The following is a 24,115-nucleotide window of genomic DNA, read 5'->3' on the forward strand; positions in this document are numbered from 1 at the left end:
AGGTCTGCATGTCTAGATCTATCTATCTATCTATCTATCTATCTATCTATCTATCTATCTATCTATCTATCTATCTATCTATCTATCTATCTATCTATCTATCTATCTATCTATCTGTATGTCTGTCTGTCTGTATCTCTATCTATCTATCTATCTATCTATCTATCTATCTATCTATCTATCTATCTATCTATCTATCTATCTATCTATCTATCTATCTATCTATCTATCTATCAATCTATCTGTATGTCTGTCTGTATGTCTGTCTGTCTGTCTGTATCTCTATCTATCTATCTATCTATCTATCTATCTATCTATCTATCTATCTATCTATCTATCTATCTATCTATCTATCTGTATGTCTGTCTGTCTGTCTGTCTGTCTGTCTGTCTGTATCTCTATCTATCTATCTATCTATCTATCTATCTATCTATCTATCTATCTATCTATCTATCTATCTGTATGTCTGTCTGTCTGTCTGTCTGTCTGTCTGTCTGTCTGTCTGTCTGTCTGTCTGTCTGTCTATCTATCTATCTATCTATCTATCTATCTATCTATCTATCTGTCTGTATGTCTGTCTGTCTGTCTGTATCTCTATCTATCTATCTATCTATCTATCTATCTATCTATCTATCTATCTATCTATCTATCTATCTATCTTTATGTCTGTCTGTCTGTCTGTCTGTCTGTCTGTCTGTCTGTCTGTCTGTCTGTCTGTCTATCTATCTATCTATCTATCTATCTATCTATCTATCTATCTATCTATCTATCTATCTATCTATCTATCTATCTATCTGTCTGTCTGTATGTCTGTCTGCCTGTCTGTATCTCTGTCTAGATATGTCTGTATGTCTGTCTATCTGTCTGTCTGTCTATCTGTCTGTCTAGATATATCTGTGTGTCTGTCTATCTGTCTGTCTGTCTAGATCTGTCTGTCTGTCTGTCTGTCTAGATCTGCCTGTCTGTCAGTCCATGTGTCTATATCTATCTGTCTTTCTTTCTATCTGTCAGTCTGTCTATCTCTCTATCAGTCAGTCAGTCTGTCTGTCTAGATCTGTCTGTCTGTCTGTCTGTCTGTCTGTCTGTCAATCTGTAAGTCAGTCAGTCTGTCTGTATAGATCTGCCTGTCTGTCAGTCTGTATGTCTATATCTATCTGTCTGTCTTTCTGTCTATCTTGCTGTCAGTCAGTCAGTCAGTCAGTCAGTCAGTCAGTCAGTCAGTCTGTCTGTCTGTCTGTCTGTCTGTCTAACACGGAGAGACATATATATCATTAGCATCAGCTAGTAGTTAAAGTGTTTTGCCAATTATTATTATTTTCGACCCTTCCACCCTTTAATTTTTTGGAGCCACTTCTGAATGCATTCAGAGTTTAAAGTGGTTTGTCAGGCCACTTATTGATTTTCTTACAGTGTTATGAACAGTAAACAATTTAAGCTAGTTTATTTTGCCAGGGAGGTAACAGAAGAATTAAATCTGTCCAAATGTACCACAAATGTAAGTAAAATGTAATTTTAAGTGCCACATTCACATGGTGTATGTTCCATTTCTTACAACATATGAAGATTCAAGGCTAGAACTGCTAGAAATCAGCTACATTTTGAACATTAACAATCACCAGGCACCATATTTCAAATATTGATTTGCTGACACAGCTAGACATTTGAGACAAAAATGCTTTCATTTATTCCTAAAACATTTCCATGACCTTAAAATGAGAAAAACAGCAGTAAAGCACTGGTGATATTGATGCCAGTGATGAAAAGAGTCAATTACATCTTTGAATAATTGCTTTTGTATGCATTTTACTTTTACTATATTTTATGTAATTCAAATAAAATGCCATGGCAGTAACTCTATACAATCGCATAATGTTATCAAAAGACTCTGTGGCATCATATACAAAGCTTTTTGTGTAATACCTCAGCAATCATGTCCATGGCTTTGTTCTTCTCAGCCTCTATCTCCAGCTGAGCATCAGTGGCTTTAGTGAGGTTCTCCCGCAATGTCACCACCTCAGAAAGCAGCTTGTCTCTCTCATTGGTCAGCTCCTCTTTGATCTTTAACAGATCGCCCATGCTAGACACATTCAAAAAGGATTATGGACAAGCTTTGTTCTCCATCCCCACCAGAACACCTCAACAAGGTTATAGGATATACAGTCATGGCACATAGCATACAAAAAAGGCTATCTGAGTGTATGATACTACTTAACTGCATCCACTCTACAAGAATGAAAAGGAAAACTGAAAAAAGACTGAATGTACAGTCGTATAATATTGTTTACCTGTATTCTTGGCCTTCAAAGACTTCGGTTCCTTTTTCAACAAACTTGTTGAGATTGCTTATGTCCTCCTTTAGTTTCTGGATTGTTTCTTTTGCCTGCAACTCCTTTTCACGAGAAGCTTCAACCATTTTCCAGGCCTTGTCAATTTCCTAATCAACAGTAAAATATAATGGTTTGCTAGGGCCAAGGATGTGGCAACGTCTAATGTTATAAGGTAATAAATTAAGTTTGAAGACACAATAACACAACATCCATTTTAGAGTCCCATGATTTCCAGCTAATGTACCATTTTAAGGGTGCTGATTGTGGTTTCATCTTCATCATGTAATTTCATGGCTGTGGATAACTTGACAGATTTGGACAAAACATCTGCGTTCAGCTCCCTGCATTTGGCCATCAGTCTCTTTTCATTCCCGTGGGACTTCTGCAGAGCTTTGGCGACCTTCTCATATTCCACACGAAACTTGGCCAATGTTTCATCTCCTGATAACTCGTTTAAAACCGCCTGGGTGTCTATGTCTTCGAATGTTCTGCTCTCAATCTGAAAACGTATTCAAAAGCGTAAGTGTGACATCATAAGATTCGGACTCATAACTTGTACTGTAAATGAAGCGAGTAGCCTTGCAGATTTGTAACAGTTTACAAGTCTACTTTAGCACTGCTGTGCTGATGTTGTACTGAAATGATCAAACACAAAGAACAACAACAGGTGCTGGTTTTATTACTGTGCTCTCAGGCTTCATGGAGAAGCCATCACATAAAAGAAAAAGGTGAAATTAAAAGAAACATACACTGGAGCTTTGTCTAATCCATCTAAATATGCATCAGTTGTGGTCGATCGTTCTTCTAAATGATCATTTCAGGTCTCTCGGCACTTAAATGATTTACAAAAAATTGATGGGATAAAAAAGCCTGAGGCAGTTTCCAGCAGAAAAAGAAATAATTGGACCACACAATATGGAATTGGGAAGAAATGTATTGGAACCCTTAACTGACCACGACTAATAATTAGTGGTCAAAAATGAAATGGTTCCACACTTGTTATTGTGTAACATGTTATTAAAAGAGTAAAGAACAAGTGAATACATTCAAAGTGGGATTTGTGTACTTTTAAATAGCAATTGAAATGTAGAAATAGTATACATTTGTCTGTCTACCACTACAATTTGTATATAATTTGTGTTCGCTAAGTATAAATCAAATCCGTCAATATTAGCATATATTGCTAGCATTTTAAACAATGTTGACAATGCTACAAAATAGACTTGTTAACCAAGAAAACACTGATGATGAGGTTTCATAAAACTGACCGAGTAACTTAAAAACGTTTTTGTATTTAATTATCTTATAGGCTATTAAATGTAATTTTATTTATATCTAGCATGGACTGTAATGTTGACTCCTCACTGCAACAATTCGAAACATGCTTCAATATAGCGAAAGATATGCCACTGGGCCCACAGCTAACAAGAATTCAGTGTTTGAGATGCTAATTGATCTAGCAGTAACTTATTTGTTGTATTTCACACCAGAGTAACGTTAAGCCAAAAGTTTCCTTTTAACATACCTCCTCCATTGCGGTCGTTTGTCGGTCCTCTCTAAAACTCCCAAAATGTTTGTTGTTTTGTATTTAATAAACTGTAAAACGCATACTGTGCGTGTTTTGCTTCAACAACACGCACGACACTGTTTTTGGTCACCGGGGATACGCGTCCTTGTTGCCTGACAACCGCGACCCACTGAGCACTTCGCGGTTCCTCGTGAAGGGATTGTAATGGGGCATAGAGTGCCCTTAATGCTGCAAACTATTTTACAGCGATAAGACATCTAAAATTAACAATAATTAATAGGTAAAACTTTATCATATTCATCAAAGTTATACAGTGCATGAATCCTTCTTTGTTTATGTGTTGTTCTTTACACTAGGTGGCAGCTTTACACAGTGCAACGTCTTTAACAAGGAGCAGTGGAAAAGCGATTTCCTCCTGGCTACCACTGTCCACGTAGCCTACTAAGGAAACATTATATTTTAGTGAATTTCTCTGACAGCATGCATGCCACAGTTTTAAGTCTGGGTCCCGTACATAGCTTTTAAGATGCTTTGTTTTGAAGTTTCACCAGGACAACAACAACTCCTTGATCTTTAAAAATTATATTATTATTTTAAATCTAAATTTAGCCCTTTTGATTGTATGAAAATAAATTATCATTTAAATCTGACTACTTTTCAAATTGTTTGTTAAAATAAAATCTCATGGAAATGTTATGGGATTTCTAATAAAAAAAAGGTGTTTTGTTTGTTTGTTTGTTTGTTTGTTTGTTTGTTTGTTTGTTTGTTTGTTTGTTTGCGAAACAGGGCATTGATTTCATACAAGTCCACTGTAGAAGACATCAGGACTTAAATGATGTTTATCAGGCATTTTGGGAAACACAAGTAAATAGGAAAATATTTGACATATCAATATTCCTATAAAATATGACTCAGGCTATTACATTTATTTTTTCATTAGACTACATGTTGTGTCACAAATATATTTTACCCACATATTGCAGTTATATTGTTATATCAATTCATTATGTTATATCTTTCATAACAGCTGAGGATCACCTTTAAACAAAGTTTTGTTTAAAATAAATCCGGAATCCTAAAAATTAATTGGTGAATGGGAAAAAATTCCATTGGTGTTGCCTATAAATGTCATTGCATTTCATTTTATTTTTTAAACAACTGATTCCTGGTTCATTGAAATTAAAAATTCAATGAGTTAATACAATGAACATTTTTGAGAATTGACAACCTTTATTCAAACCTTATTAAAATATTTTGTAAACATATTGGGTAATTGTGTGTTTTAGACGCAGTGAAACACGCCAAATTGTGCTAATTTCATGATTTATCAAAATGTTTATGTGATTCAGATACAATAATATTTATTAAACCAATTGCCTTGCCTTTATTGTATTTTAAACCATGTTAAACCAACTAAAAAAAAAAAAAACAGTGTGAGGACATTAAAAAAAAAATATATATATATATATATATATATATATATATATATATATATATATATATATATATATATATATATATATATATATATATTTGTTCATTATGCTCTAAACAGTGTAGGGTCATGAACAATAAATTCTAAATTTAAAAAAAAAAATGTCTCTGGGTCTGAGGAGGTTAAACGTGTATAGCGTATAGGGTGTGGTGTGTTCAGAAAGCGGGACAAATGAGTTATGACTTTGCCTGGTTAAAAATGAAGATACCAACTGTCATTAATAATTGCCACAAGGCCAGTGTCATTCTGAAAATGTTTTAATTTATCTGACATCATGGTGGATCATCAAACCTAACAGAATAGAAATCACCTACTACTTAACTTTTATTGTGGTTTTTAAAGGATGATTGACAATTATATAAGGATATGCTGTAAGTTCTATGGAAAAGGTAGAGACTTTTTTAACTCTTCTGATTGTGGTTATTAATCATAAAACATTAATGAGCTAACATATAACAGCGAAAGCCTTAACGTTTACGGATCACTGCAGTACAGGATACATACAGTGATCAAGCATAACATTACAGGTGAAGTGAAGGACACTGATTATCTCTTCATCACGGCACCATTTAGTGGGTGGGATATAATAGGCAGCAAGTGAACATTTTGTCCACAAAGTTGATGTAAGCAGGAAACTGAGCAAGTGTAAAATGGCCAGTGGTCAGTATCTATCAAAAGGCAGGAAAAGTGGTGAACCGGCAACAGGGTCATGGGCGGCCAAGGCTCATTGATGCACAACATTTTTTTAATCAAATCACCTTTATTTATAAAGCACTTTTTACAATTCCAATTGTTTCAAAGCAGCTTCACCATGTAAACAGGAAGATAATGCAACAGAAAACTGTGATGTTATCTAGCTAATTTCAATTATCATATAGTGTCAATGAGGGCAGATCGGTAATATAGATGAAATGTAGGTGTCCCCAACTGAGCAAGCCAAAAGCCAAAGCCAACGGTGGTAAGGAACCAAAACTACTTCAGTCGGAGTGCCAGTTCTCCTCTGGCTGACGGATAAACAGTGTATGATTATAATTCTGGTAACATTACAGGCCGTAAGTAAAGATCGTAAGTAAAGGTCTGTTCAAGTCTGATTAAGATCTTAGGTAAATAGAAATTCCTAAGATAACCGGAAGATTGGAGTCGTCACACCGGAGATGAGTTTATTGAGGATGTCATGTTGATGCAGCATTTACAGGGGGGAGTTTATTTGACATGCATGTATGGTCCGATCAAACAGATGAGCTATAGCTCAAACTGCTCAAGAAATTAATTCTGATTTTGATAGAAAGGTGTCAGTTTTTTTGCGTACAGTGCTGACCCCTGATCATCAGAACTAGACCACGGAGCAATGGAAGAAGGTAGCCTGGTCTGTTGAATCAAGTTTTCTAAAAAAAAAAAAAATTGGGACAATGTACAAATTGTGAATAAAAAAGGAATGCAAAAATGTACAAATCTCATAAACTTATATTGTATTCGCTACAGAATCTAGATAACATTTAAAATGTTGAAAGTGGGACATTTTGAAATGTCATGCCAAATATTGGCTCATTTTGGATTTCATGAGAGCCACAGGAAAAGTTAATGTGAGAGCAACAGGAAAAGTTAAATGTACATATAAGGAAAAGCTGGAGGACCAATTTGCAACGTATAAGGTAAATTGGCAACATGGTTGGGTATAAAAAGAGCCTCTCAGAGCGGCAGTGTCTCTCAGAAGTCAAGATGGGCAGAGGATCACCACTTCCCCCAATGCTGCGGCAAAAAATAGTGGAGCAATATCAGAAAGGAGTTTCTCAGAGAAAAATTGCAAAGAGTTTGAAGTTATCATCATCTACAGTGCGTAATATCATCCAAAGATTCAGAGAATCTGGAACAATCTCTGTGCGTCAGGGGCAAGGCTGGAAAACCATACTGGACGCCTGTGAACTTCGGGCCCTTAGACAGCACTCAGTCACATACAGGAATGCTACTTTAATGTAAATCAGAACATGGGCTCATGAACACTTCCAGAAAACATTGTCGGTGAAGACCATCCACTGTGCCATTCGCCGTTGCCGGCTATAGTGTCAATGAGGGCAGATCGGTAATATAGATGAAATGTAGGTGTCCCCAACTGAGAAAGCCAAAAGCCAAAGCCAACGGTGGTAAGGAACCAAAACTACTTCAGTCGTTAGAAAACATTTGGCGCATCATAAAGTTGAAGATGCAACAAAGAAGACAGACATTTTAGCTCCTAGAAGCCTATTAGACAAGAATAGGACAACTTTCCTATTCCTAAACTTGAGCAACTTGTCCCCTTAGTCCTCAGACGTTTGCAGACTGTTATAAAAAGAAGAGGGGATGCCACACAGTGGTAAACATGGCCCCCTTGCCCCACCTTTTTTGAGATGTGTTGATGCCATGAAATTTAAAATCAATGTATTTTCCTTAAAATTATACATTTTCTCTGTTTAAACATTTGAAATGCCATCTATGTTGTATTCTGAATAAATTATTGAAATTTGAAACTTCCACATCATTGCATTCTGTTTTTATTACCAATTTGTACAGTGTCCGAACTTTGTTGGAATCCGGTTTTTACATTAAACTGATATAACTTAGCCTATAAAAAGGATGGTGCTGGAAAGTGTAGTGCTGACATGATGGATCGTTTATCAACAATCACAGTCAACTTTATTTTAAATTAAAATAAAGCAAAAAAAAAAAATTTATTTATTAAAAACCACTGTATCAAAAAATATTCAACACAGTTCCTGTGTTTTAAAAAGAAATGATCACATAAAAATTGTGTTGAATACTGTTTTGATATATTTACACTGAGGGGGGGGGGGGGGGGGGGGTTACAATAAAACACCGACATCTACAGGCCTACAGGCTGCTATCAATCCTACCTGAAACAAATCCTTTACGAGTCATGAAAAATCTGCACATGTACTAAGATAAGCAACATGCCGATTACATAATATGGCAATGTTAGATTAATCTTTTTATAATTGCACTTCACTGTCCACAGCCATGCTGAATTACATCAGATGACACATTGAAAGGTGTGGAAGTTCCTAGAGATCAGTTGAGTCACTTGTGTCTAGTGCAAATATGTTAGTATTTTCTGGAATACTCCTGTTTATGACCTTATATGGAAGACACTTTGTAAATTTGTCATAAAATATTATTATATTATATTAAAATAATATTATGTTATATTATTAAATTCAAAATATTACCAAATAAAAAAGTATTAATTAATAAAACATATATTTTTAATTGGAATATATCTAAACATTTATATTTTAATAATAATAATTTTGTTAAATGCCTTAAACTATAGTATTGCTATGTATTAATATATTTGGTTGGTTTATACAATCAATTCCAAAAATATTGAATAATAATAATAGATAATTTGTTTCTAATTATAGGCAAATTCCATGTTGACGTCCACCAAAGCTTGGCAACAATAGCTTGAAAAATAAGAACACTATGAATGTGTAATTTTGAGTGACTATTACGATGTGTTTTGGCTGTTCCCTGTTATGTATGTCCCTTTTTTGTTCGTATTTTCTTGAAGTGTAATGTTGAGTCAACTGACGCCAATAAGTGACACATTGCCATGAGTTTGTGCGTCGACACCTGAGCTATTCAAGTCTGATCTTGCGCCAAATAATGTTCTTATAACGAGGTTTTGATTGGTTTGTTTCCCTACTGTTTATAAGAAAGCATACAAGCTAAATTGTATAGGTGAGTGTGTTATGTAATTATGAGGACACATTATCCTGATGGTCGAGGCAGTGAATTTGATCTATAATCTCAAGTAGAAGCAGAAGCGACAGATGCGCGTTAAATCCCCGATGGAGAAATCTCACCAAAGCAGGATGACAAAACAAATATCTGAGGGAAGAAAAGTTAGCAAATCAAATCGTTTTTAAGCTGACCTACATCAAATATCAAATTTGTTTCCATTTCGTTCCTTGCAAACCTCCCTGTGTCGCTTGTCGTGCGTTTCCCCGAAGCGCAAACGCGCGTCTTTTCCACCTGCAGCTTGGGCGCGTTTGGGCAGCTGATGTGTTTTTCAATGACAGTACATCGAGCACAGGAAAACTCGTGGATCTGTAGCCGGTTCACACCCGACTTGTCACGGACATAATAGCAAAAACAACTTAAGAGAAGTACGATAAGCGTGAGTTATTAGAGCCTGGCGCTCGAAGTGCAACATCTGGAGATCAGCAGCAGCAGTCATGGGCAACAGTGTGTCCGGAATCAGAGCACTGCACAGGGGACCGCAGAACAGGTTTCAAAGACTTCCAAACTCACACAAAGGTTAGTAAGCTGTTTCTATTCTATTCTATTCTATTCTATTCTATTCTATTCTATTCTATTCTATTCTATTCTATTCTTTTCTTTTCTATTCTATTCTATTCTATTCTATTCTATTCTATTCTATTCTATTCTATTCTATTCTATTCTATTCTATTCTATGGTATCCCGTGCTAAAAAAATCCAACTTAAACTAGTAGCTATATTTTTGAATATGGCTCCTATTAGTTAAAGGTTAGCTATTAGTAGGTGACCAGTTACCATGTTCCAAAAAAACATCTTGATCACCTTGATGATCTTGTCCAAGATAGTTAATCAGATAACATGCAGGGAACGTTCCAACACGTTTCACTAATGTTTTACAATAATGTCTTAACATTGATATTTGAAGTACATACTCATGTTGAGAAAAACTTTCTTAGAATAGCATTCTTGGCATACTGTGGCATTCTTGATGATAATTTTAACATTAAGAGAAAATGTTAAAGTGTGAACAAAAAAAAGTGTGTTTTCAGAACATCCTTATGATGTTATATGCATATGATGAATGTTATGAAATATTACGAAATAAACATTAAAAGAATGTTGTATTGTGAGTAAAAATGAAGGTTATGAGAATGTTAATATTCTCAAGTTAAAACTTAAAAATTTTCAGATTTGTATCAGAGTATATGTATTTGCCGTGAATTTGGCCTGAACCACCCAGAGTGTGTATATATATATATATATATGCCTCCTCTTGTACTAATTAGGCAGATCATTTGAGTGTGTTATTCCCGAACTTTGGTACTACAACATCATTTCTCACAAACCTTTAAACAGCATTCCAATCGCATCAAAAAAAAAAAAAAAAAAAAAAAAAAAAAAATCCTGCACATCATTTTAGAAACATTGCAAATCACTGTTGCCACAATGTTTTTAGATTAAATTTGTTGGCTGTTCCACAATTCTGCCAGCCTAACAATCCTTTAACGGATGTGAATTATAGAAATGTGATGTGTTGTGTATGCCAGGTTAAAGACACAATGTGTTTTGTTTTGTTTTTTGCCACTAGAGGCTGCTTATTCAAAACAAAGGCGTAGCTTGATGATGCTGTGAATGAGTGTGGAATCATGGGAGTTGTAGTCTTGACCTTTCACCTTCACAGCCGATGGAAAGAAATCTGACAGAAACTCAGACAGAAATCATGTTCATGAATGAGCGAATGTAAAGTCTTGCTGATTCAAACAATAAGACTAACCGTGTTGCGCTGTATAACTGTGATTTGTTTTCTGTTGATAAATATATCCAAATAGTTGCTCACCTCATCGTGTTTGGGATGATTTTAATTTGTTTTTCGGTTATAGCTGTTAGTTCTATTGCAATTAGGAGCCCGCTATTTTTAAGGTTATTGGTATTGTTATAATAGGTGTTTTAGAGGGTAGGAATAGAGGTAATAATAAGTCCTGCAACAATGCTTCCTCAGGCAAGCCATTTAATAGGATTAATTACTATGTTTCCATGGTTTACGGCTACGGCATCATTGACAGGCGTCAATAACTAAAACTAGTTCACGTATTTCTCCGCATTTAAACATTGTTGGAAATGTTTGGGCTAATGACTCGTGTCTTGTGTTGCCCTGGTATTATTTGGACTTTTATGTTATTTCCTGTTTTGCGCCATGTTTGTAGTCTTTTGTAGTTTTCCGTGTTGATCAGTTTGCTCCCATGTGTGTCTTGTTTGCCTATCACTCCTTGTGTTTCTCATGTTCTTTGTCTGGTGGTGCTGTTCTTAGTGGATGTATGAGTTGTTTTCAGCTCTGTTTTTGTATTTCTTCATTTTTGTATTGACTCTGGTCTCCTGTTGTTTGGATGTTTTCATGTAACTTTGTTAATAAACTGCTATACTCCATGTGGATCCTCCTCTTCCTTGTTTCCGACATTACATTACAACAACATTGTTCAAGTGTTTTTTGGATATTTCAATCTTTAAATCATACATATTGTGCCACAAACAACCAGCTCTAGAATTTCAGGAGAGAAGACATTTTATTTATTTTTATTTTTTTCGAGTAATGTGTATTCTATTAAGTTTCTTACACTTTCAGCCACATTCATCGGCTTTTGGTGAAAATGTATCCATGTTCCTCATCATGGTATACAATACTGTGATTAATTATTACTGCCATAATAATAACAACGCGCAATTATGAGCAGCTCTGCAAAACAATGAAACATTAAGGACATTGTGTTCATTAAGATTACTCAGAATTGACTTATGTAAATGCAAACCGTACTGCTGTACCTGAGTATGACCGCTGTACATGACAGTGAATAATGAGACCAATTCAAGAGTCCGAGTTATTAGGATGGCCCATTTCTCTGTCTGTGCCGAAAGTTCAACTAGGCCCAGTTCACCAGGTGAAAAGTTTAATGGTCTCACTTTCTCTGACTGAATGTCCTTCATAAAGATTACTTTATGTAAGCCAACACTTTGCCAGCCCTTGAACTCCTCTCCAGCGCCGAGTGGTGCTGCGTAGGAAGTTTGCAGCGATGGAGGTAATTTTGGAGATTCTGTTCTGTTTCAAAGCTCTTCTGATTCATGCATAACAGAGCATCTGATTATGAAGATTATGCCAGTGCGGATATAATTGCGCCCCTCATTAGCAAAAAAAAGCTATTATATTCAAATAAAGACATGCTAAAGGGGGCTTTAATTATGCGTGGCATTGACAAGGCACATTTACAGATTGCACCGAAGGGGCAGCAACAACAATCAAAGGGTGATACAAACGATTTGTAAATTTAATGATTTGTAATTGATATAAAATGAGCATGAGAGCATAAGCTTTTTTTCTCTTCTAATGACTTTCCTTTTGTCATCATTACAGGAAAGCTCTTTCTAGAGATTATTTGCACACATGTTAGGTGAATCAAAATGCTATTTCCACCAGGAAACCATCCTTTTTAGCTGTTCATCAGGAAACACACGCATTATTAAAATGCCAGAGTAAATAGCGAGGTTATTTGCAGACAAATTTCCTGATTAAGTGTTTGTGCGTGTGCTCTTGTGATGAATTGTAACGAGAGGCAGAAGGGACAGTGGAACCCATTATCCTGTCAGACAAGATCTCCTTGACAACAGGGCATAGCATGTAAACTGTTACCATGGCGACTGTCCCTCAGTGTTATAAGATAACAGGAGGAAGGATAGGTTCATATACAATACGTGTATCCTCGTGTCACTTGTTTTGCACCGGAAATGTACATGCGCCTGATTATAGGTTGCAACCTAATTGTTACTTCGAACAGTGAGATGAAACCTGCGCTGTTCAATTTTGTCCTGTAATGGCACGGAAACATCCCAGCCTCCTTCTTATTCCACTCATGCAGTTACTGGTTCAACTTAAATAAGCAATTTCCTTTTCTCTAAAGGAGAGATGTAACATTTCAAGCCAGTTTGTTTCTCATCATGAATGATAAGGATAAAATGTTTCATTTCCATAGCGATTGGCCCCACTGACATCCGCGCCATCAGGAAAGAGAAACTCTATTTCTGGCAGAATGACTCACAGCAACATGTTGCGCTTAATATAAATTTGATGTAATTTGGTCTAAATGTATATCTGCAGGAGCGCGCAACATCGAGATATCAAATGATTCATGATATTATGAAGGGAGGGGATGTGAAAACAGGAGCACAGTAACCAGTCCAGAAAAGATGAGCCTTGAGGGAGAAGACGAGTTTTTTGTGTGTGATGTGTATGCAAATATGTTGATGTCTCTGCATCTATGCTCATGTCACACACGTATGTATGTTTTTTTTCTATTCGTGATTGCATACACTATATTGCCAAATGTATTGAGACACCCCCCAAATCACTGAATTCAGGTTTTCCTATCACATCAATCTCTTTTAATGCGTCAGCATACCAAGACATTTTTAACAATTTCAGGCTCCATACTTTGTGGGAACAGTTTGGTGATGGCCCTTCCTGTTTCATGACAGCACACCAGTGCACAAAGCAAGGTCCATAAAGACATGGATGAGCGAGTTTGGTGTGGAGGAGCTTGACTGGCCTGCACAAAGTCCTGATGTCAACCCAATTTAACACCTTTGGGATGAATTAGAGCGAAGACTGCAAGCCAGCCTTGTCGTCCAAAATCAGTGCCTGACCTCACATATGCGCTTTTAGAAGAATGGTGAAAAATTCCCATAAAAACACTCCTAAACCTTGTGGAAAGCCTTCCCAGAAGAGTTGAAGCTGTTGTAGCTGCAAAAGGGTGGGCCATATTAAATCCCACGGGTTGGAAATGGGATGTCATTAAAGTTATATAAAGTTATATAAAGCAATATAGTGTGCCTATTTAGATCTCACATTGGGTCCTGGAGTGTTACAAATACACACATTTCTACCATTATATTTAGCATTACATATCACCCTGTGATAGCAGCCATATCACACTGTAGCCCAAGACTGGTTTCCCCAACCCGATCACACATAAATGCGTATAAATAGTACGAGTGTGCAATGTCGTGGAATGTATACGCCAAAACTCATTTTGGCGTGCATATGATACGCTGTTTTTCGCGGGCATATGATACACACTTTATGGCGAATACCCTGGGTTTCCCACTGAAGCTAAGCAGGGCTGAGCCTGGTCAGTACCTGGATGGGAGACCAAATGGGAAAACCAGGTAGCTGCTGGTAGAGGTGTTAGTGAGGCCAGCAGGGGGCGCTCACCCTGTGGTCTGTGTGGGTCCTAACACCCCAGTATAGCGACGGGGACACTATACTGACAAAGAGCACCGTCTTTCGGATGAGACGTTAAACCGAGGTCCTGACTCTCTGTGGTCATTAAAAATCCCAGGATGTCTTTCGGAAAAAGAGTAGGGGTGTAACCCGGTGTCCTGGCCAAATTTGCCCATTGGCCCCTGTCCATCATGGCCTCCTAATAATCCCCATATCCTGATTGGCTTCATCACTCGGTCTCCTCTCCACCAATCAGCTGGTGTGTGGTGAGCGTTCTGGTGCAATATGGCTGCCGTCGCATCATCCAGGTGGATGCTGCACATTGGCGGTGGTTGAGGAGATTCCCCCCTTCTATGTAAAGCGCTTTGAGTGCCTTGAAAAGCGCTACATAAATCGAACGCATCATTATTATTACTATTATTATTATTACAACACAAATTTAACATTTTACAAAACTAACTCCAATATAATCACACTGTAAAAAATTATTTAGAAAAAAAATTGGTTTCCTTTGAAATTTAAATTTTGAGTTAATACAATGAAATTTTTTTGAGATTCGACAACCTTTATTAAAATATTATTAAAAGATTTTGTAAGCATATTGGGTAATTGTGTGTGTTTTATTTCTGATGACACAGTGAAGCAAGGCTGAAACAGTGATGATTTATCAATTTTTTTATGTGGTTAAGATACAATAATATTTTAAGTTTCTATTTATTAAAAAAATTCCTTCATTGTATTAACTCAAATTTTTTATTTCAACAAACTCAACATTTTAAGGCAACCAGGTTACTTACTTTTTTAAGTTGAACCAACAAAAACAACAAAAAAAATGTATAGTGCAGGAATATTAGCGAGTAACACTTGTGAAAAGAATGTGTTTTACATTTTCTTGTAATAGTTTCAATTTATATTTCACCACACAACTTGAGTCAGCATGAAACAGTCCATAAAAATGACTAAAAATGCTTTTTCTGATGTATCAAAAAATATTTGATCCATTACTCTGTTATGACTCATATAGTATGTATGATATGGGGAAATATGGAGTTCCTTAATTTTATTCAGAGGCCCAAAGTAAGCAAACATTTGCAGTTTGGTGCAGATGCTGATATTTATATGGCCATTATGAAATTCTGTTGTAATGTAAATCAATGAAATCTTTATAACACATAAATATGACTTGCCACTTAATATCTCCTAATAATCTTTTAGTCAGATGTTATTTCAATACGTTGTTTTCTGATCAAAGATCTGTCGTTTTGATTGTGAGGGCAAAACATGCAATGTAACCCAATGCAATGATGATTGAGAGATGTTGGCCAGCAAATGAACATTCATCAAATGCCTGATGAATCATGTTTCATACTCACATTTTAAGAAAATAAGAAAAATATTTCTTAGAAGATATTCCAAAAAGGATATTCCCTACAGTTTATAATTGTAAAGTCTTCCCAACCAGGCACAAACGATAAAAGCTGCTAGTGTGAACAGCGACAGGCACCATGACATTTTGTCGATCACTTGGTTTCTATATCTGACCTCAAACTCCACTCATGCTGCCAAAACTCATGTTGGATCCATGCATCATGTGATTCATATCAAAGCTTGAAAGGCAGAAGGAGGCCATCGGGAAGATTATTTTACAGATTGCCATTTCAACATGCTGAACAAGCCCACACACACATCATTTACAGAGGACACACACAGAAACAAACCAACATAAAATGTAAAGATATTCACAGCTAGATGAAGTTTCCCTTTGGGAATAACAGTTTAGTTCCGGTACATTTGAAGTCACTATTTAAACATGGCGGGACCAAAAGGGAGAAAGAGAGAAATCACAGTAATCTGCTGTGAACTGAATGAATAATGGCTCACGGCTCATTTCTGACAGCTGCCTGATATGCCTCAGACAAATTAAAAAGGTCAGACTCACAGAGAGTTGTTAACAGCTCAAAGGCTTTTTGTGGTTTATTAAGCATTGAAAAGGTGCACAGAATTGCCTGTTATGTGAAATGAACTCCCGTGCCAGGCAATTTAACTGATCTGAACTCTGAAAGCATGGTTTAATACAGAGTATCTCAAAATGATAAATTCAATCTAAAATAAAATTAAAAATGTTGTCATCATTAACTCACCTTCCTGTCATTCTTGGACAATGAGAAAGAAAGAAAGAAAGAAAGAAAGAAAGAAAGAAAGAAAGAAAGAAAGAAAGAAAGAAAGAAAGAAAGAAAGAAAGAAAGAAAGAAAGAAAGAAAGAAAGAAAGAAAGAAAGAAAGAAAGAATGAAAGCCCCTCTAAAGAAAAATGAAAGCATGAAACTCATATGCTTTAAGTTAGATTAATGTCATTTAAAGGGATAGTTCACCCAAAAAAGATGCATGTGTGTTTGTTTCTTCAGTAGAACACAAATGAAGATTTTTAACTTCAACCATTGCCGTATAATGCATATCAATGGGGTGTAATTCTAGTTAGACCCCATTGCATTATACGAGAAATACGAGCATAAACAAACTACATCTTGGATGCCCTGGGGGTAAGCAGTTAAAGGGGGGGTGAAACACTCAGTTTCAGTCAATCTCATGTCAATCTTGAGTACCTATAGAGTAGTATTGCATCCTTCATATCTCCGAAAAGTCTTTAGTTTTATCATATTTATAAAAGAAATATGGGCTGTACCGAGTCTTTCCGGAAAAAAACGAGCGCCTGGAGGCGTATCATGTGGGCGGAGCTAAAGAATGACGAATGTGCACAAAGCGGTGACGTCCTCAAGCGTGGAGAAACCCATCTATCTCAGCTAATACAGATAATGATCCACAATCAAATCTGAGGCTGAAATAAATTGAACAGGAGAAACGGCAACATCAGGATGTCCGTCTCTGTGGTATGTACTGTATTTAGGGGCCTTTGTGTGCAGTTTATGAGGACATGATTCGGTTTATGGACTATTGTATGTGACTAGACCTTAGAGGTAGCAAGCAAAACGGTTTTGCACGTCAAAGTCAGACTAGTGTTATACAGAACAACAATGGAGTAACCGTTAGCGCATTTGAATGACGAAGCACGCGATCGTGTCGTTTACTGATGTTTACTCATGCGACGGTAGCCAATAGCAGAGACATTTGAAGTTGATTTACTCACCGGCTGCTTCCAAAGCAGGACCGAACCTTTATCGCTGGGATCGCTCTGTCAAAAACACACTTCTTTTGTATGATTTGGTGAAGTCCTGTGACAGCAGTGACCGTGGAAATCCACTTTGCGACGCGACTGAAGCGATGCCTTGAAGCTTCCCGTCATTTCTGCGTTCAAATCGGTTCAAATGCAGCGCTGCCTTCCCAGAATGCTGTGCTGAAGCGTTGAAGTCGTTTGATGTCACCCATAGGAATAAAGTGGAGCGCTGCGCATCATAAGTGTTCACGGACGACTGGATCTGCAGCTGAGAGACTGTTTTCGGCGTGCATTTCCTCTCTCTCCCTCTAGTTACGCGCGCGCGCACCCTTCCGGGAGAAGAGCCCATACGGCCCATACAAGGACCTTCCGCTCTATTTAACGTCAAGTAGACCCATACTCGAAAAAAACTCGCCGAAACTTGTGAGAAACCGGAAGGAGTATTTTTAACACAGAAATACTCCATCAAACGTCCAACATTAGTTTTTGAAACTTTGTCTATGTTTAGGATGGGAATCCAAGTCTTTAACAGTGTAAAAAGCTCAGTATGCATGAAACAGCATTTCACCCCCCCTTTAAACATCAAATTTTCATTTTTGGGTGAACTATCCCTTTAAGTTAAAATGACTTAATCATTCAAGTTGAGTGTAACACTTTACAATATGGTTAATTTACATTGATTAATGTATTAACTAACATGAATTAACCATGAACAATACATTTGTTACTGATTTGTTCATCTTTGTTAATGTTAGGTAATAAATATACAGCTGCATGGTTTAGTCATCACTGTGCATTAAATAATGTTAAAGGAACACTCCACTTTTTTTTGGAAAAAAAGGCTAATTTTCCAAGTCCCTTAGAGGTAAACAGTTGAGTTTTAGCGTTTTTGAATCCATTCAGCCGATCTCTGTATCTGGCGGGAGCAGATCATTGAATCAGATTAGACCATTAGCAACGCTCTCAAAAATGACCAAAGACTTTCACTATATTTTCCTTTTTAAAACTTCACTCTTCTGTAGTTGCATCGTGTACTAAGACCAACGGAAAATGAAAAACAATTTTTTTAGACCGATATAGCTAGGTACTATTTTCTGCGTAAATATCACTGCGTTGCTGCACCCATGGCATGGCAGCAAAGTTCTCTGATTATGACACAGGAATGAGAGAATAGTCTATAATCGGTCTAAAAATCTAAATGTTTAATTTTCTTATTACACGATGATGTTTTAAATCGGAAAAATATTATCTTTGAAAAAATAAAGTTTTTGGTCATTTTTGAGAGCGATGCTAATGGTCTAATCTGATTCAATGATGTATGCTAAGCTATGCTAAAAGTGCTCCCGCCAGATACAGAGATCGGCTGAATGGATTCAAAAACGGTAAAACTCAACTGTTTAACTCTAAGGGACTTGGAAAATGAGCCTATTTTCAAAAAAAAGTGGAGTGTTCCTTTAACCATACTAAAAAAAAAAATAAGACAGCAAGCTCTATTTTGATATAGAGTTCTTGATATCAAAAAGGTTCTATAAGCAAAACTGTATTATTTTGATTGCATAATAATTTTATGTTTAACAGGTTAGCTTTGTCTAGTGATACAAGAATAAAATGTTATTTAATTAAAACAAGTATTAATTTTAAAAAACTTTTTTTTTTTTTTATTGCTTCAGAATTGAATGACTTTTCCTAATTTAATGGGGACAACTCTGTAAACATAAAATTAGCATGATGATATTTTTTCCTATGTTTCCATTTTTGTAGCATCTGCGTTCTTTGGGGTCAGTTTGACCCCAGGCTCTTTTAGCTGTATAAAACAAGAAATATTACAATTGTATACACATTTGTTTTATGTTGTTTTTTAAAGGTCACTATCAAATTATATATTCAATATAATAATCAAACAATTTCCCTCTTTTTAGGGCTCTAACCTAACCTAACCTAACCTAACCTCACCTCACCTCACCTGACCATACCTGTAGTATTGCGGGAACCACTAGTAGTTCATGTTATCATGGTCCCGCTCCCCACTTGAACAACAGTGTAGACATAGTGCTGCTAATGTCATCGAAATGGTTCTGGGCCCACCAGATATCCCGTCAGCCATAAATGACCAGACATAAACCTTTGTATAAAAAAAGAAGAAAAAAGGGAGGGTTAAGATTCTATATAGAACATGCTCAGAGTTTAGATTTAATTCGAAATAAAAGAAGAAAATGTTCTACACACTTGTTAAGTATACTGATTGTGATGCATGCCTTAGCAAGCACCCTTATTGATGGATGAACCTAATTTTTGTGTGAAAACCTAATTTTCTCTTTCTCTCTCTCTCTCTCTCTCTCTCTCTCTCTCTCTCTCTCTCTCTCTCTCTCTCTCTTTCTCTCTCTCTCTCTCTCTCTCTCTCTCTCTCTCCCTCTCTCTCTCTCTCTCTCTCTCTCTCTCTCAGTACATGGTATGAGTCGTTTAGTTACAGAATAACTCTGCAGGTATTCTTAAATAAAGTTCTTATCTAAGAACAAGGTGTTTTTTATCCAGGAGAAAACAGCTCCCACATCAATTGGCAGCTTAGGACTATTAATCAGCAGACCTGATTGTAGAGAACAAGGCTGTTGATGGGAACATTTAACATTTCCACTAAGCTCCAAAATCTTGCAAAACACATGGCTAACCTGAATTTGACTTCGTCCAAAATGCCCTCATCCAGGTTGCTCAACCGTGAGCTGGAAAATTTCAACTCACTTCCAGTTTGACCCACTCCTAGATTTCCTCATTAAGGAAATGATGTTTGTTTAGCGATTGCATAGCATCGCAGACACCAGTGGTTTAACATTTAGAGCGCTGAAACTGAGACTGGAATGCTGTGATCGATGCCTGACCCGCAGTGATTTCTCTTTCAAGGCTGTATTTGACACTTAGTGATTTTGGAAATATGCTATGGCGCAGATGCTGCGTCATGCAAAAGAAAAAAATCTTTCAGGTTTTCTTATATTTTCTTAATAATTCACAGACGACAACAAATCTGCTTCTTTTAGTAAAAGAAATATGAGGTATGTGCTAAAAGTAAAAGTACAGTTAACTTACTTACAACGAGAAATACTTTATTATTATCATATTGTGCCTCCAAAAAAAAGTAGTTGGGGGAAATTTATAAAATTAATAAATTAAGAATGAATCAATCCATCAAACAATCATAATAATATAATTATATAAAAATGAATAAAAAAATAAAAACAGTTTAAATATGCATTAGGTACCACTGCACCATTGCTAAATTATAATTCATATTAGTTCAAGTTTAAGCATTTTTGTTGATTGTTTCCACTACCTGATAAAGAAAAACATAAACTTTTTTGTGTGTATATATATATATATATATATATATATATATATATATATATATATATATATATATATATATATATATATATATATATATACGTATATATATATATATATATATATACGTATATATATATATATATATATATATATATATATATACATATATATATATATATATATATATATATATATATATATATATATATATATATATATATATATATATACGTATATATATATATATATATATATATATATATATATATATATATATATATATATATATATATATATATATATATATATATATATATATATATATATTATTGCAGTTAATGTTTATTTTATTTTAAGCAATGACAATGGTTTTTTTTATGGTTTTGATTTTAGTGATATTAACTCTTCAGCTGCATCTCAAATAAGATCACACATCAATTATTAAAAAATTTAGTGAGGTGAAATTATTTTAGATCATTTTGAACACATTTATCAAGAAGAAGAAAAATATACTATATACGGTCTTATATCACAACATCAATAAAAGTTTGAAAGATGCTGTGGTTAAATGTGCACAGTGTGCGGTAGTTGCACAGTAGGTTTTTCTTATATATTTCAGTCCTATTACGCAACACAGTTTACTCTCCGTTGCCCTTGCCATTACCTCATAGAAAACCGGAATGGGAATGAAAATAGAACTCCGTTTCACAGCTAGAGCAATAAACGCTCTGAGGTCATTGCAGTACTCTGAAAGACACATAAAGACATGTTAAAGAACAGGATCAGTCAGCTGATTAAGCCTTTTCATCTAATATTACATAAACCCAGTTGCGCCAGTGAGTCAAGACAATTATTATATTCAGTCCTGGAGTGCATCATGTTTATCTCAGATGATACTCCCACAGTCCATGTCTGTGTTTACAAGGAGCCTGCGGTGATATATTGGGCAATATTCATGAAACAAGAGCACATCAAATTTCAAAATATTCATTTGTATGTAAATTTGCACTCAATTCAATAGGATTAGATAGATAGATAGATAGATAGATAGATAGATAGATAGATAGATAGATAGATAGATAGATAGATAGATAGATAGATAGATAGATAGATAGATAGATAGATAGATAGATAGATAGATAGATAGATAGATAGATAGATAGATAGATAGATAGATAGATAGATAGATAGATCAAACACAACTATTAAAAAGGTTCAAACATGCACTGATGCTCCAATTAAATCCGGGAAACATAATTATCTTTTGTTACTTCTGAAGGGCAGATCTAAATAATAATAATTTAAAGAAAATTATATTTAAACAAATTTTTAAAAATGTGGACATCGTCATCCTGTTCAAAAGTCACAGATTCTGCAAGCGGTTCACATACTTTTTCTTGCAACATGCACACACAACATGTTGGACATGTCTTTTGTTACGCATTGGGATTGTTATGGGTGTGGCATTATCATCGGTCTATTAACTTGTCAGTTAAACTTATCTTAGCTTGTGTGTAAAAGAAAAACACCCTCTAAAGACATTTAAAGATCAGTTAAAGATCCGGCTTTCCCATAATAAAATGGAACTGTAACATCTGCTGCTCACAGAAACAGTAGCCTACAGTAGCCTTGTATTTGCTTTTGTTTTATCAACAGTCGAGTCAGGTAAGTTTTATTTGTAGCCTATAGCACGTTTTACAATAAATAGCATTTTAAACCAGATTGTCTCTATTGACTAATCTAAAAGTCAATTATGGCCTGAAATTGTATTTATACAGCATAATGACTTTATTCACAAAGCAAAGCCTTGCTCAGCTACCCGGTCCTGCTCTGCTTCATACTGCAGTAACGTTAATAATCGCATCTATAAACATGATTTCTTCCGAGTCCTATCTTGATTCTTTTCCACCGGCTGTGAGGAGAAAGCCACATGTCCCAAAATTCTGAGCTCAAACTTGGCATCATCAAGCTCAGCCTTTGTTTTAAATAGGCGCCCTCTAGCGGACGGAAAAGTTACATAGTGTAGCTTTAACGGTCTAACTTCATAATTCAGTACTACATAGTTCAGTCTTTGTAAAGTGTTTCAGCAATACATTTCTAACATTTATAATGTATTTAGAAACAAATCTCAGAATTGTCTTTACAGGGACTTTCATTTTGCTGAAATATCTTTTGGAAGTTACATTTTGGTTTAAAAGTCAACATGCAATTCAAGTATTAATGAGCAATTTATCTGATAACAGCGTGTAATTTTAAATTTAAGACGTGTTTTACATTTATAGGATAAAGCAATGACACACTCTCAAAAATGCTGGGTTAAATGCTTTAACCCAGTGAATGGGATGTTTTAACCCAGCCCTAAACAGAAGCGTTCATATTGTGCCATGACGAACGAAGGCTAGGGTACGATATATATGATTACGTGGATTTGTAAGTATTTCTGAATAGCCCGTGCTGCAGCGTTGAAGGAACCATCCAACATTCATTAGAGTTTCATGCCTGAACTATGTATTTCTCAACCGTTAAAAATCTATGTTCTATATAGTATACATTTAAATGAAATTCAGAAGCCTGACATGTGATTGTCATGTGACATACAACGTCAGTTGCGTCATTCCACTCCCATTCAAAAAAAAATAATCCTCACCCATGGGATAGTAAAGTGTCCATCAAATGCACACCAAATGTCCATCAAATGTCCATCTGATGTGCGAGATCAGATTCATTCAGTAACGAAACATCACTGTGTTGCTCAGAGACTTGCAATAATGTGGATTTGTTTGGAGCTATTTTTGTTGGCAAAATTATCAATCCAATTGTCAGGGCCGGCTTTATACGATGATGGACAGATGATCAACAGTAACGTAATCATCTACTTCACCAAAGAGCGTTCGGGTTGAATTTGTTAACAACAAAGATGGCTGCCGCTGGAGAATTGAGACGTCTAGATTCCGCCATTGCATCTGTTACAGAAAATATTGACGTTAATCGCATTTATTTTAAAAGAGGAACAGAGAACTGCGTGTGTAGTTGAGTTCTGTTGACACCTATGCGTCGCTCAACATACGTCACTTACTCCATTGCTCTGATTGGTTGTAGGTCTATCCAATTGAGGTCTCCCCTGGCTCGGTTGAAACACGCCAAACAATCACAGCCTAATGGAGCAGATCAGACTCATATTCTGACTAGAATCTGAGTTTGGCAACATCAAGCTAG

General features: G+C 35.8%; 2 protein-coding genes across 2 annotated transcripts in view; one reads left to right on the forward strand and one right to left on the reverse strand.

The window, feature by feature from the left end:
- Positions 1 to 4,000, reverse strand: part of cfap58 (cilia and flagella associated protein 58) — a 145,928-nt gene extending 141,928 nt beyond the window's left edge. Inside the window, exons 1-4 of the mRNA XM_067442635.1 lie at positions 3,853 to 4,000; positions 2,572 to 2,826; positions 2,286 to 2,434; positions 1,921 to 2,077 (exon numbers count right to left, since the gene is read on the reverse strand). Of these exons, the coding sequence (XP_067298736.1) occupies positions 1,921 to 2,077; positions 2,286 to 2,434; positions 2,572 to 2,826; positions 3,853 to 3,861 (570 nt within the window). The 5' untranslated portion in view covers positions 3,862 to 4,000. The remainder of the gene's footprint in view (positions 1 to 1,920; positions 2,078 to 2,285; positions 2,435 to 2,571; positions 2,827 to 3,852) is intronic.
- Positions 4,001 to 9,230: 5,230 nt separating this feature from the next.
- The window catches only part of neurl1aa (neuralized E3 ubiquitin protein ligase 1Aa), a 100,362-nt gene continuing 85,477 nt past the window's right edge, over positions 9,231 to 24,115 (forward strand). The window contains exon 1 of the mRNA XM_067441005.1: positions 9,231 to 9,664. Within this exon, the coding sequence (XP_067297106.1) occupies positions 9,583 to 9,664 (82 nt within the window). The 5' untranslated portion in view covers positions 9,231 to 9,582. The remainder of the gene's footprint in view (positions 9,665 to 24,115) is intronic.

The sequence above is a fragment of the Pseudorasbora parva genome, chromosome 4 (assembly GCF_024679245.1).
Source record: "Pseudorasbora parva isolate DD20220531a chromosome 4, ASM2467924v1, whole genome shotgun sequence".
NCBI lineage: Eukaryota > Metazoa > Chordata > Actinopteri > Cypriniformes > Gobionidae > Pseudorasbora > Pseudorasbora parva.